Below are 13,934 nucleotides of genomic sequence, written 5' to 3'. Positions count from 1 at the left end.
TTACCATGTGCAGTGTGCTTAGTCTTCAGAGCCTCTGTTCATATTCCCTTCCCCACGACAAATCTGGGTCTTGCTCTGGGGTCTCCCCCTCTGACTTCGAAAGCTATCACTTCCTTTCTCTCAACTTTCTCTGCACTTTGCACCCACACACATGTCACCTTGATGCCAGCTGAGGACGGCTGGCTCCTTTGGGTCCAGAGGGGACTCTACAGACTAGTCCTGGCCTCCTGTGATCATCCTGCTGCCTGAGGACACCATGGTTGCCTTTGACTTTGGAACCCTGCACCTGAAATCTCCTACTAGAATTTATGCTGAACTAATTCAGTTGCAGGTCAGCGTACCTTCCCAAGAGGCGCCTTGGTTTCCTTGTGGCTGAGTTCCATTTCTCACTCATACCACATTCATTCATAGTCTTTGTACACAATGTGGTTAATGGTACTGTGGTTGTAGATGAAACACCACCACCAAAAGCAAGCTGGAGAGGAAAGGGTCTATTTGGCTTATTCTTCCATTTTACTGCTCATCACTGAAGGAAGTCAGGACAGGAACTCACACAGGACAGGGACCTAGAGGCAGGCACTGATGCAGAGGCCATGGAGGGGTGCTGCTCACTGGCTTTCATCTCCTGCTCAATCTGCTTCCTTCTGCACCAGCCCAGGGATGGCCCCAACTAAAATGCACTGGGCCCTCCCACATCCTTAATTGGTAATACCACTTAGTTAAGAAAATGCCCTACCGATTGCCTGCATCCCAATCTTGTAGACTCACTCTCTCCGCTGAGTCACCTGAGCCTGTGTCAAGCTGACGGAAAACCATCCAGCCGGGGCGGGGTTTGCTCAGGTCTTCGGCTGGGTGAAAGAGGCTTCAGATGATAAAATGTTCCGATGGACGAACTTCAGAGCAATCATTTGCAGCATCGGGGGAGCCGTGGCCACCATGGGGAATCCAGATCTATTCTTCATCCCAGATGAGGACTGTATCACTATAGAGTGAGACACAAATAACCCAGGCGTCCCCCAAGTGCAAGTTCTCCATCACAGACAAAATAGTTTCTATTCTGGAATGTTCTGTAATGAGAAAAAAGAGCCCTCCTTAACAGAGCCTATCTTGCCTCTTTGCAAACGTTGATCTCAGATACTGATTTTTGTCCTCGTCTTTTCTTAGCCTTTAGGTCCTTCCTTGTCTGATTCTTGCGATTCCTTTATGGTGGCGTCCTTTATATGAATCTCTGCAAAGCAGGGAGGACCGGAGGGGGACTCGGTGGCACCAAGTAATTACAACAGACCAGGCATCAAGTCCCATTTCAAATGGACAGCCACTCATTAGGTATTTTCCCCCAAGAAGTTATAGATGAGGGGTATGAATGTCAGATGTGAGGCTGGCTCTGAGCCCTGTGGGTGGGAATGCCTGCTTTCTGTCCATTACACCGTTGCCTCCCAGAAAGTCAGAACGACTTGGGGTTGGCTGAGCGATCCTCTGCTTGGATGGCCTCCGTGCTGTCTGTGGCCTGGGGTGAGCACAGTGGAGACCCCAGCAACTCTGGAAGGGTTTGTCTTTTCCATCTTGCCGCTCTGTGCTTGTCACAGCCCCCTACTGAAGCTGGCACCATGGAATGCCCCTGCTGTGACATTATCTTGCAACAAGCCCATCCTCCTCCTCCATCCGGTCCTATATATGGGGATAAAGACTCCCGCAGGCCATGCTGCTTAAGTCAGTCCAACCCAAGAGCCCCTGCAATACCTGTTCTACCACTGCATGTGAGGTCATGTCACCTGACATGGACGATCTGCCGGATACCGCATTGGAAGCAGGTCCAAGTGACACTAAGGTCCCATTCCTGGAGCTCCTTGACCAGCTGTGCTGACACATCTGGCCCCCACCCAAGACACCAGAACTGCACCAGTTCTGTCTTTGCGGAAGTAAATTTCTCGAAACCAGAGGTAGCAAATTCACAGAGGTAACCTCTCCCAGGACAGTAGGGAGCAGTACCTTCAAAGACCCACTGGCCAGAGGATCGGCAACCTCTCTCTCCCAGCTGCTAGTGAGGGGGACCCAGCCAGCTTCTTAACTGGATCAGTTTCACAGCCCTCTCACACCGGCTCATGTTTGCTGTGTGCTCTGCGACCATCTTTCTTGCTGAGCCAACAAGAAAAAGTTTAAAGCATTCACTGCTTACATCTAAAATGCTTCCAGACCCTGGGCTTCTTTGGTGCTCGCTGAATCACGTGGCAAAAAAGAAAGTTGAAAGCTTTATGAGTTGAAAACTCAGGCTTATCATTGGGTCTAACACTGGTCAACCAAGGCCCCAGTTGCTTTTAAACACGGCTCAGTGGGTTTTAACTGAAAGATACAACTAAATATGTCATCGTGTATTCATCTTTCAACTTTAATTATTGGAAACAGCCTGCTTAGTAAGTCCCTGGACCAACATTCTGATTTGAGGAGCCTTTTTTCCCTTACCTCTCCAGGGAATACTCCTTGACATCTTTAGACACACTACAAAGAAATCTGGCAGCTTTGCTTTCAGAACCACCCAAAATGAGGTTTCATTTAAAGGGAAAGTGTGTATTTGTCTTTAGGCTAACTGGATCCTGCTGCTGTTATAGATAGAATCATGACCTCATATGTTGACTGTAGAGAAAAGTTCAGTGCCAGCCTCAAAGGGATACCACAGAGGCAGGCTGTCAGGTGTGGAAGGAAAGTGTCTAGCCAGACAAGGGCTGGCTCAGCCAGGCCTCAGGTTTGCACTGCAGACGTGATGGGCTGGAGGGGTTGCATTTGCTTTCTTACCATTATAAGCTGAATCCTTGCTTTAATGCCCACACCTCTGGATTATGGCAAACACTATCTCATACACAGTGCACACGGGTTAGGCTGTTAGGCTCCACGCTGGGTAGAGTCGGGGATGGTGTGGGTCACTCATATTGAAAAGTAAGAGCGTCTGTCTGGGAGGGTAAGGAGCTCACAGATTTTCCTTCCGATTTCCTGTGTACTCAAAGGAACTGTGTCCCTTTTCACCACTGGACTTCCCTGGGGTCATCATGAGGCTGTCTGAGATATTGCACCTTTGACTAGCAGTTCCCCAGACCCAGTGCCTGAGTTTGTCATTGTTGCTTATCTCCTGCATGGTTGCAGTTCATCCCGGGACATTATGGTACACCTAAGACTGACCGAATTACTCTTTGGCCTTTGCATTTTAGACTTCCAGGTCCTACCGCAAGGGTGGCTGCTGCGGGCAGCGAGGCCAAAGCGCGTGGAGGGTCGGCTGCTGCCAACAACCGCCGCAGCCAGAGCTTTAACAACTATGACAAATCCAAACCTGTCACTTCTCCACCCCCGCCCCCACCACCAAGTAACCATGAAAAAGGTGAGTCGTTTTTCTCTCGAGTCCTGCCTTCATCAGTTTTTCTTTCTAGCCAGCCCATTCCTTTGGGTGAGTTTGAGCGGGGTCAAAATCAAGCTTGCAAACAAGACGAAGAACTGCAGTTTAGGCACGCACACATTTAGCAAGAAGGTTGTTATCAGTGGCATTAATATGGTAGGGAAGGCATCGTTATATTCACAGCCAGGCAGCCAGCCAGAGTAAGTTATTTATTTGGCTCTGGCTCATAAGGCACTTGGCTACAGATAAGAAACGAGATGGCATTTGAAATTTGAGATTAAATTTTCATAGAGTATATATGCTGTACAGTAGAATGGTTTGGGGGAAATGCGAGTGTCTTGAGGCACATTTTGGGGCTGATCAGAAACGATGCAAAGAGCATTAGTAATATGGGCATTTTCACCTTTGAAAATGAGTCAGCATCTGGCTTGCACATAAGAAGCAGACAGCCTTGCTTCTGGGGTTATGATGATGTAATGGTGTGTGACCACCTGTGCTACTGAGCTTTCAGGATGCAGGAAAAACAAGGTGACTGGCCCTGTGGAGGACCTCCACGGAAGACAGTAGAACACACCTTCACTTGTATAAGCCCACAAGACTTTAGAGAAACTGAGGCAGATTAGATGACTCTATCAGTGGGAGACAAGCCCTGCCCACCAGGTGGAGCTGGGTCTCTCAGAAGCGTTTCCTGGGATAGTGTGGAAATGTCCTAGAACTTACTCTGGATCATGTCACTCTTCCTCCTGAGATGCAAGCATGCTTCCCGTCTGTCCCTGAAATGTTTAGGAGCCCAGGCAGCCCTCATGTTGTGTATGAACCCAGCCCCGTCCTGTCTACTCCCCAACTCAGGAACACTCGGGTCAAGGAGCCTGATTCCCTTTGAGAGTTTGATAACGGCTACATTTTCCCCCTTCAGAATAGGGGAGATATGTATGTACTTATGTACGTATGTATTTACGGGGTTAGCAGATTTCTCAAGTATTGCTAACATCTTTCCCAGGATGTATGGTCCAGTCACATCTATGCGATGCTCCCCAGGTCTCTGTCACATACAAAAGCAAGGGCTTTCGTTTAGCCTGTGTGGGTGATTTCGTCTGTTTGTCTCACTTTTGTGGTGCTGGGGATCAAACCCAGAGCCTTGTCATGCCAGGCAAATGTGCCACTGAGCTACGTGCCCTGCTTCCCTTCTTCTTTACTTCACATTGTGTGTGGAGGGGTTGGGACATTGATCGGCAGTTAAGAGTGCTTGCTGCTTCTGCAGAGGACCCAGGTTCAATTCCCAGCACCCATTGTGGACAGTACACAACCACCTGTAACTCCAGTTCCAGGGGATCTGGTGTTCTATTCTGGCCTCTAGGCTCTTGTACTCACATGCACGTAACCCACACACAGAAAGACATACAGACACACGCATAAATAAAACAATATAAAAATTTTAAATCCCACTGTGCTTGGAATACAAAAATGACATCTGTTTGCAAAATGGTACAAGAGCACATATTTTTTAAGTCCTCTTTATATTTCTTAACAAGCACCGCCGTAAGCAAAATCGTACATAGCCTTCCAGAACTTTCACAGTCTGGCCATATAAATGCAACACACGCACACATATAGAAATGTTTTGGGTTTTACCTCAATAAGGAAAAACTATTTTCTTTTTGGCTCCTCCTTTGTTACAGTTCATTTATTCCCTCTTTTTAAGGGGTGTATGTAACACATACAAAAACAAACGAACAAACAAAAACAAAAAAAACGAAACCCAAGGCTGGCCGATCGCCGTAGTCGCAGAGGCAGGGAGGGTGAACTTGCTGGAGGGCATGGATTTTGAAATAAAGACAAATCGTTTTAAGGTACTGAACTAATAAAGCTATTGGGTAAATCTGGCCTTCTTCACAGACATTATTGTGACATCAGTGGCCTGGCATAGCAACGACTCCTTTGGGTTTCTCCTCTGCCTGTGAGGCCCTCCCTCCATCCCCGAAACACTGTGAAGGGTGAGAGATGCCCAGCTGCCCTTCCATTGTCCCGGTTGCCATGAGAACTGTTATGCTTCCTGATGGCTCTCCTCTGGTTTTGGTCAGCTGCATCACCCCCTGAGACACTTAGATGACCTTTAGCATTTTGCCATGCCTGAGTTGCGCCGCGGCCGCTGATGAAGAGTGTCTGTAAGCGTGTCACTTTGTGGCCGGGGACGGCTTTGAGTCAGTGATTAGAAGACAGAGTTGTAATCATCCACGTCCTGCACCAGGGTCCTGACGGGACAGCGCGCATCGAGTGGCAGCACCTCTTTCCTTCATTTGCTTGTGACCGTGAATGGAGACTAGGATGGGGCTGGCATCGATCGGGCTGGTTGTAGGCGCTAAGGAGCTGAAGTGCTGCTTCCCAGAAGTACGTGGGGAGGAGGAGTGCCCACGAGTGCCATACAGAGGCGTTAGGCGTCGTGAGCACAGAGATGCCTTAGCCAGGCTCACTCTGGGGGGAGAGTCTGGTGTCACTGCATTGCTTTCCCTTAGTGTCAGGATGGGAGCTCGGGAAGGCGTGAGCTGCTCTGAAACAAACTTTTCCTGGTGCTGGCGTGGGGGTTGGTCTAAGAACAGACCTGATGCTTTCATTTTCTCATTAAACTCGAGTTCCGCAGTGGACCTGTCTGAAGTTGCCACAGTGATGGGTAGACCCTTTCCGGGTAGAGCTGAGGATAGCTGCATCTGGACACAGCTGCAGAATTACTCTTTTCTTTGGACTGCCATCCATCATGGGGAGACGGGGGTCTTAGAAGACCAGCATCCTCTCTTCTCCTTCTTCCCTTTCATAGTCTCCTTTCTCTCTCTCTCTCTCTCTCTCTCTCTCTCTCTCTCTCTCTCTCTCTCTCGCACACACACATGTATGCACGCTAACTTCTGTGTGTGAGAGCTTGTTTCTCCAGGTACGATCACAGATTATCAGTCTGCCAGCTTTCAAAGTCACTACACAAATATGGCCCCCGGACTTTATAGCCCTTGCCCTTCTGATACGTGTCTCTGAGTTCGTATTTGGCGCTCTATCATCCCCAAGGCCATGAAGGTGGAAGACCATTATTCTTCTTAGTTACACGTCACAAGAAAAGCCATCTTCAGACTGCTCTGCAAGTCTTAGCAAGTGCTTGGTGTCTTATTGTTACATGGGTGTTGGTAGGTAGTGAGACCCTGTCTCCCACATCAACTTGAGCCTGGCATGCAGCCCGAGCTCAAAAATGGGGATCCATAAAAATTCCACATCAGTTTTGTCAGAACTATATTTAAAGTTCTCAGAGCCGGCACTTCAGGCAGCTAGACGCACTGATTGCCAAGGACTTCAAAGCTCGCTTTGGTTTTGTGGTTTTTACCTTGCGAATCTTCAGGTTGTTGTGTTTTATTTGAAAGTATTTTCTCCGCTTTCTTGTCCCTGCTGATCTCATAAGTGGGGGGGGGGTGGGTTTCGATCCCTTACTTGGGCCGGGATATACAATGGGGTGTAGGTATGTCAGCAGAAGGTCCTCTGGGGGAGTCAGCTTGCCTGCATCAGCTTTCCATGCCCTTGGCTCTTGAAGAGCTTGGAGTCTCTTTCTCTCCACGAAAGGGGGCGCAAGCGAGGACTGTGAAAGCCCAGCGTCAAGCGGAATGAACTCATGGCTGCTGTGTTCTCGCCGGCTGCCTTTGGAGCCTGTCTTCTGTGTTTGACAGCATCCACCTGTATGTAAGTGGATATTCACTTTGAAGTAGATGAAACGACCCTTTCCACGGGCATGCAAGGCCTGTCCTCTAAGCGCAAGGTGCAAGAGTGAGGCGAGGCACCTGAGCTGTGACCCTCCGGGTCCGCCACAGCCGCCACTTCACGATGAGCTTCTCGTGAAGGCACCTGACCCCTTCTCTGCCCAAGATGACTCCCTGGGCATGACACCAACCCATCAGGCAAGATGCCATTTCCCAACTGCAGCTCACGCCTCACTGTGTACCTGCTCTTTAGCTGGTGTGGGAGGGAGGGACCCAGCCTGTCTAGGTGCTGTAGACGAGGGACCGCAGCTGGAAGGCCTGTCTCCGGGGCAGTTGGGCCTCAGTATCCTCACTGGTGGTAAGCCTGGCTGCGAATGTCATGCCTGTGTGAGCGGCAGAGAGATGTGCACCGGGGACACGAGTCACGCGCCTGGTGTCTGGGGCGGCCCTGATGGCTTCTGTAGCCGTGGCTATGGCTGCTTCTGTAGTTTGAGCTTTGTGGGTGACAGTGCAAGTTCCAGCGGCATCAAAGCATGGTTGTCCTAAGATGAAGCAGGTCTCTCTGTGCCCTGAGCCCATTGCCTTTGCTGTGATGAGAGAATCATAGCATTTACCTGGAATGAAAACCGGATTGCCTGGTCCTCAGCCTGTAGTAACTCAGCTTAGGAAAAGCAAGGCTTTGAGAGAAAAATCAACAAGCCCACAGCTGTGTTTTTGTTTTGTTTGATTACTGGGTAGTTCAAGACACTGAGCCTCTGCTGCCCTCTGCTGCCTGAGTCTTGTGATGACAGTTTATCTCTGCCTAGAGGTTTTTTTTGTTTTGTTTTGTTTTGTTTTTTCTTTAACAAAAAACAACAACAGAAACTTACTGTCTTATGTATGGGCTACTTTTCTGCGTGCACACCGGTGTACCTCTCACGCTCCTTAGTGCTCACAGAGGCCAGGAGAGGGTATCAGATCCCTTGGAACTGAATTACAGATGGTTTGAACTTGTGGGTGCTGGGAATTGAACCTGGGTCCTCTGGAAGTGCAGCCAGTGCTCTTAACCACTGACCCAAGGCACCCTGTTGGAAACATGAATTATTACAGGTTGTCTACATTCCCACCCAGGCATGGTTCCCATCCTTCCTTTCCTCCGCTTGGGAGAGTAACCCCGGGCCTAAGGATGTCTAAGTGTGTTCAATAAAAGTCCAGGGGCCCTGGAGGAGAAACTCTGCCTTTAGTCACAAGGGTGGGTCATAGCTTCAGAATCATACTGAGGAGGGCGTGTGACACGGAGAAGGAGACTTGGGGGCTGTTCCTGGTCCATCTAACACAACAAATAAGTCTGGCATAGTAGGCAGGCATCACTTTCGCCCGTCACGATGGTAATGAGAATATTCTCAGCTCTTACTGTGGCATTGCCCACAACTCTGGGGGGCAGGGGGATGTGCAGAACTGAGGAGCCAAAACATCCTCATCACCCTAGGCCACAGGCTTCTGAGTGACAGAGCCCAGCAGCCTGGGCTTCTGAGTGCAGGCGACTCCTAAGTTCCTGAAGCTCCATCTCCCAGGGGACGATGCCTCTGGCCTCCATGGGAACCTGTATCCACGTGCCATTTTTTTTTTAATTTTTAAATCTGAAACAGGACATTAGAACCAGAATGACCTGTCTCCAGAGGGCATTCCTAGCAAATGAGCACTTGCCTTCACCAGGTAAACATCAGTGTGGTTAGTTTTTGCTTGCGGAATCTTAGAAATGCAGCTTATTGATTGGTGCAATCTGCCAGTAACCGCTCGCTGTGGAGGGGGATTTAAGATGGAAGCATTGATTGAGAAGGGCAAGTTTGGGAGGCACATGGGTCTCTTTCTCTCTTTCTGTCCAGTAGCTGGAGTACAGAAGACAGCCCTTTCTGTGGGGTCTGAAGGAAAGGGGGCTTCACTAAGAAAGGCGACCCGGGGCCGTTTGTCCTGCAGTGGCTTTAGAACAAAAGGCTCTTTGATTAGCAGCGCTTTCTCTGTGTGTGATTTTAGTTTTTCCTCTGGCTTTTCTCATCACCCCCAAGTGTGGAAACTCTGGTTATCTTAACATGTCCAAACCCACAATTTGAGAAGCCCTTCTGGGTTGTTCCTGGGAGCTAGGGACCTGAGTGTCTTTGGGTAGGGTAAGGAGAGCAGAGATAAACTGATTAAGCTATCCGTGGACAGGGGTGGGCACAACCTGAGCCTGGCTCTCTGGCCTTGGGCTCTTGGTGAGCAGGAGTTCACTGGTCTTGACGATAGAAGTGGCCACTGCTTGCGGCACACTGATCAGAGCTGCCCGGTCTCATTAGGGAGTCCCTCAGATCACCTTCTGGCACGAGACTTTCCACAAATCATCAGACAGCCAAGGTGGAGGCTGACTTCCTTGAAGTCTCTCCAGATGCTTTGGCACACTTGCCTGTTGGAAGGCTTAGCTAAGCAGAGAGCTTTGGAGGCCTGCGGCCGGGCTGGGGAGGGCTCCAGATTCTGGGGGCAGCACTGGGACTCACAGCCCACCCCCTGCTCCTCGTCAAGAGCCCTTCCTCGTGCGCATTCTCCATCTGCGTGGGTGAGTCCCTGGTACCAGGAGGAGCCGTGTTTTCGGACAGCCAGTGCCTGTAGCCTGTAAAGGCCTCTGTGCCTTCTGCTCAGCTGAACTTTTGGCCAGGGTGCACATAGTCTGACATGGTTGCCACCGTCTGTACCCGAGATAGGGTAAGTGTGTTCAAGGAGCTGAATTTGTGTTGGGTGTGCGCATGCTCTTGAGACAGCGTTCCACTGAACCAAGAGCTAGGCCGGCAGCCAGCAACTCCTAGGGTCCCTTACGTATCTGTCTCCCCTGTCCCAGTGTTGGGCTTACAGGTGTAGCCACGCTCAACTTTTTACTTGAATTCTGGGGGGTCTGGACTCAGGTTCTCCTGGTTGTGTAACAATCACTCTTTCCCACTGAGCCGTCTCTGTGTGGGTGGAGGGTGTGTGTGTGCGCTACAGCACCCGCGTGGACATGAGAGGGCAACTTGGAGTCAGTTCCTTCCGTCATACAGATCTCGGGATCAAACTCAGGCCGTCAGATTTGGTGGCAACTACCGTTTTCCATCTCCCAGACCCTGAATGTAAATTCTTAACGCACTCATTTTAATTTTCTTCAGTGACCACAAGTGGCTGGTGCCTCCAGTATTGACCAGCTAATCGATTGGTAAGCAGTTAGAAAGTATGGGTGAAGTCTCATTAAAAACTAATTTCGGGTGTAGCCAGGTATAGTGGCGCACACCTTTAATCCCAGCACTGGGGAGGCAGAGGCAGATGGATCTCTGTGAGTTTGAGGCCAACCTGGTCTACAGGGTGAGTTCTAGGACAGCCAAGGGTACACAGAGAAACCCTGTCTCAAAAAGAAACTAAATAAATAAATGAAAAATAACTTTTTGGGGGGGTAGAGATTTGGCTCAGTGATTAAGGGTACTTGTTACTCTTAGAGAGAACCTGAGTTTGGTCTCCAGAATCCACATGGCAGCTTACAACCATCCATACCTCCAGTTCCAGAAGACCCTTCTGCCCTCCACAGGCACCAGGAACATACATGCTACACATACATACATGCAGACAAAACACTCACCCCCATAAGTAAGGCTTTTTACCTCACCAAGTGCCACACATAACTTGGCATTCTAGCTGGGCAATTATTTGATTAATATCTCTGGGTCCAGCTGGCAGCCCATGATCGCTAAGAATGAGGCCAACCAACATTGTGTGAGTGAGATTCGGGAGGGGGTTAAGAGTTAACCGTGCAGTTCTCAAACGTGTACTTTGTTGATGACAACTTCATGCTCAGTGTCAAAAGCCCCAGTATCCTGCATAGTGCTGAATAATGTTAAGTAATTGTGTGTTTAGTGCAGGAATAAATGGAAAAACAATTTAGAGGTGTCTCTTCAGTCACGTGTTTTCGGAAATGTCCAAAAGAGGTAAATCTCTGGAGACAGAGAGTGACCCTGCTTGAGGCTGGGTCAGGGAATGAGGTGCGGTTCCAAGTGGCTGTGTAGTTTCTTTATGCTTTGATGGAGGTGATTGAAAAACAAGATTGCGGTGCTACGCACAGTTCTGTGTCGCTGGAAACTTTTGAACATGCCCTGGTGTGTGTGTTTTGTGTTCTGGTGGTGGGTTCCACCTCACAACAGCGCAGTGTCCTTTCTGTAGCGAAGCAGGTGTCCTGACTGCAGATTTCTGTGATGTACAGGAGGGGCTTTTGGTCCGGGTTAGGCCCCGCCACCGCTTCAGCCCCAAATGAACACATGGGACACTAAATTAGTTATAAAGCTGTTGGCCTGTTACTAGTGTTTCTTATTTGGCTAGCTCTTAATTATTAACCCATTCCTATTAATCTAAGTATTTCCACGTGGTCTTATCTTACCGGAGAGAGGATCAGGACCTCTTACCCCTTTGCCGTCTCAAATGGCGTCTGCTAAGCATCTCTGCAGAGAAGAGAGCAATTTCCTGTTTGTCCCTGTTTATATCCTGATTCTGCTCAGCTATGTCACTTCCTGTCTCAGCCACTCAGCCAATCGGTGTTTTATTCATTTACCAATAAGAGAAACGTACCCAGAAGAACATTCCCCAATAGTTAATCCTTCCCTGTGGGGTTGGTGTTTCAAACGCCTTCCCTGCACTAGGCCTCGGGTTCTCCATGATGAAAGGGATTGCTTTGTCTTCAAGGATGACAAAGACTTTTTGATCTTCCTTCCCTGTCCCTATTTAGCTTTAATCCCTCCCTGTATCTATTTAACTTTAATGCCGCTGTGAAGGAATAGTGCCCGAGTGTACTATACCAGTGCTAGAATTTGTCACGTTCATATCATTTAGTGATTTCAGTGACAGCTATCTGTCATATAGTCCTGTCTACCTCGCTAGCCTGGCCAGGGCAAACACCAATTCTTTTATTCCGATCTTAGTGACTAACGTCTCTCACAGCACACAGTAAATGTCTGTATAACTATATGCATACATGTGGATCACAGACCAAATACAAGTTAAAGCCCCCTCCACCCCTCTGCAGAGCCCAGGCGGTTTCCGGGGTGGGCTGGGAAAGAGTCTGTATTGATAACACAGGACATCAGTGTCAGGAGGAAGCCGCTAGTGACCTGCTAAGGCCAGGTTTAAGAACAAAGCTACAGATTTCAGTTGTGATATCCAAGACCAGAACTGGGTGCAGGAAACTGGTGATGAGCAGGAGACAAAGGTCAGGTTCGGGTCCAGACAGCAAACGTGTAGACCAGTGGTCTAGCTGGCCCCACGGACAGCTGTCCAGCAAAGCTCTAGGAATAGCTGTGGAGCCCTCTCCTGGTTGGTTCATGATGCACACAATGCCGTTGAAATATTAGGCGTCCACCGTTTTGTGGGGTTCAGATGAAGGACTGCACCTTTTCCTTGGTCTGGTTTCACTCGCATGGTTTCAGCATGGTCATGGCTCCTTGCAGCCTCAGTTTACCCCGATAGTATTATAGGGCGGCCCTCTTTCTAGTCCTAGAATTCAGTCAGCCTGTCAGTCTGCTCGATGGGCGGTGCCCACAAATGGTTCAGGTCCCCGGAGCCCGTAGTCATTCTTAGCCCTCAAAATGGAGCCAAGCGGTGCTTATAAAATGGGGGGGAGGGGGTCCTAGGACAGTGCACAGCCTGAGAAACCATTTACAATACTGAGGAGAGGCTGAGCTCATCAGGTGTGGTCTCCAGATTAGGAATGCACCCCCTCTCTCGTCACAGGCACACCCACAGCAGTAAGTGGAGCCCTGAGCGGGTAGCTGATGCTCCTTCAGTACCCACGGCTCCCAGAGCACCCAGCGCTGCCCAGGCTTGAGTGAGGGCCAAGGCGCCAGCCTTTGGTCTCCCATCCGGACGGGCACAGAGCCTGGCTCCCTGCGGTCGGGGGAGCTGCTGTCCTCAGCGTGCAGCCCAGCTTCGGGGTCATCGGGAGGTGCCTGGCTGTTGAAGAGCACGTGGCTTTCTGTGGTTTGCAGCCCAGGGCCCTGTGGGTTTTCTCTTGGAAAGCGCATGTCTTTAGGAATAGCTTTGGGCTGGTCTTTTTCTTCTCTTCTTTTGTTGAAGATGTAAAGATTGCAAAGGGGCGACTTCAAGGAAGCCATTCTCCTCCCACGCCTCTCCCTCCTGCCCCCCCATCCTCCTCGCTGACGGCTCCTTCTTGTCCCCCTCCCCCTCTTCTTTCTCTTTTCCGTCTCTTCTCATCCTTCTCCTCTTGCTTCCCCTCCCCTCCCCTCCCCGTCCTTCCTCCAGCCCTTTCCCTAGTCCCTTCCTCGCCCTCCACGTCCCTCTCCCTGCCTCCCTGTTGCTGGAGATGTCCTGCCAGGCCCCACAGCTGCTTCAGCCCCAACAAGCACATGGATGCTTTATCAGTTATAAAACTTTTGGCCGATGACTAGGGCTTCTTGTTGACTAGCTCTCTCTTACTTATTAACCCATGTCTGTTAATGTAAGTATTATCTTACCGGAGAAGGTTCTGGACCTCTTACCCCTTCCTCCACTACATGGCGACTCTCCTTGTGCCTCTCTGCCTACCTTTCCCAGATGTCTCCTGGTCCTGCCTGTCCATCTTCCTGCCTCTGTTCGCTATTGGCCAAACTGTTTTATTTGCCAACCAATAGGAGAAATATATATACAGAAGGGCATTCCTCCATCCCCTTCCCCACTGTCATAAAGCCTGCCCCTGTGTCAACAGTACCCGTCTCATAACTAATTTGAGGTCGTGCTTTCAAGGCTGGGCACGGAGAGCTGCTGTGGCAGGAGCAGCGGGTGCCCTCATTACTGAGTCACTGACTCTT

The 13,934-nt window shown here is 49.8% G+C and overlaps 1 protein-coding gene across 2 annotated transcripts in view; it reads left to right on the top strand.

Annotated features, from left to right (window-relative positions):
- Nucleotides 1-13,934, top strand: part of Nav2 (neuron navigator 2) — a 329,324-nt gene that overhangs the window by 155,779 nt on the left and 159,611 nt on the right. For both annotated transcript variants that reach the window (XM_051174388.1, XM_051174387.1), the window contains one exon: nt 3,201-3,367. In XM_051174388.1, the coding sequence (XP_051030345.1) occupies nt 3,201-3,367 (167 nt within the window). The remainder of the gene's footprint in view (nt 1-3,200; nt 3,368-13,934) is intronic.

Source organism: Phodopus roborovskii, unplaced genomic scaffold (genome assembly GCF_943737965.1).
Source record: "Phodopus roborovskii unplaced genomic scaffold, PHOROB, whole genome shotgun sequence".
Classification (NCBI taxonomy): Eukaryota; Metazoa; Chordata; class Mammalia; order Rodentia; family Cricetidae; genus Phodopus; species Phodopus roborovskii.
This window is presented reverse-complemented; position numbering and strand designations above follow the sequence as displayed.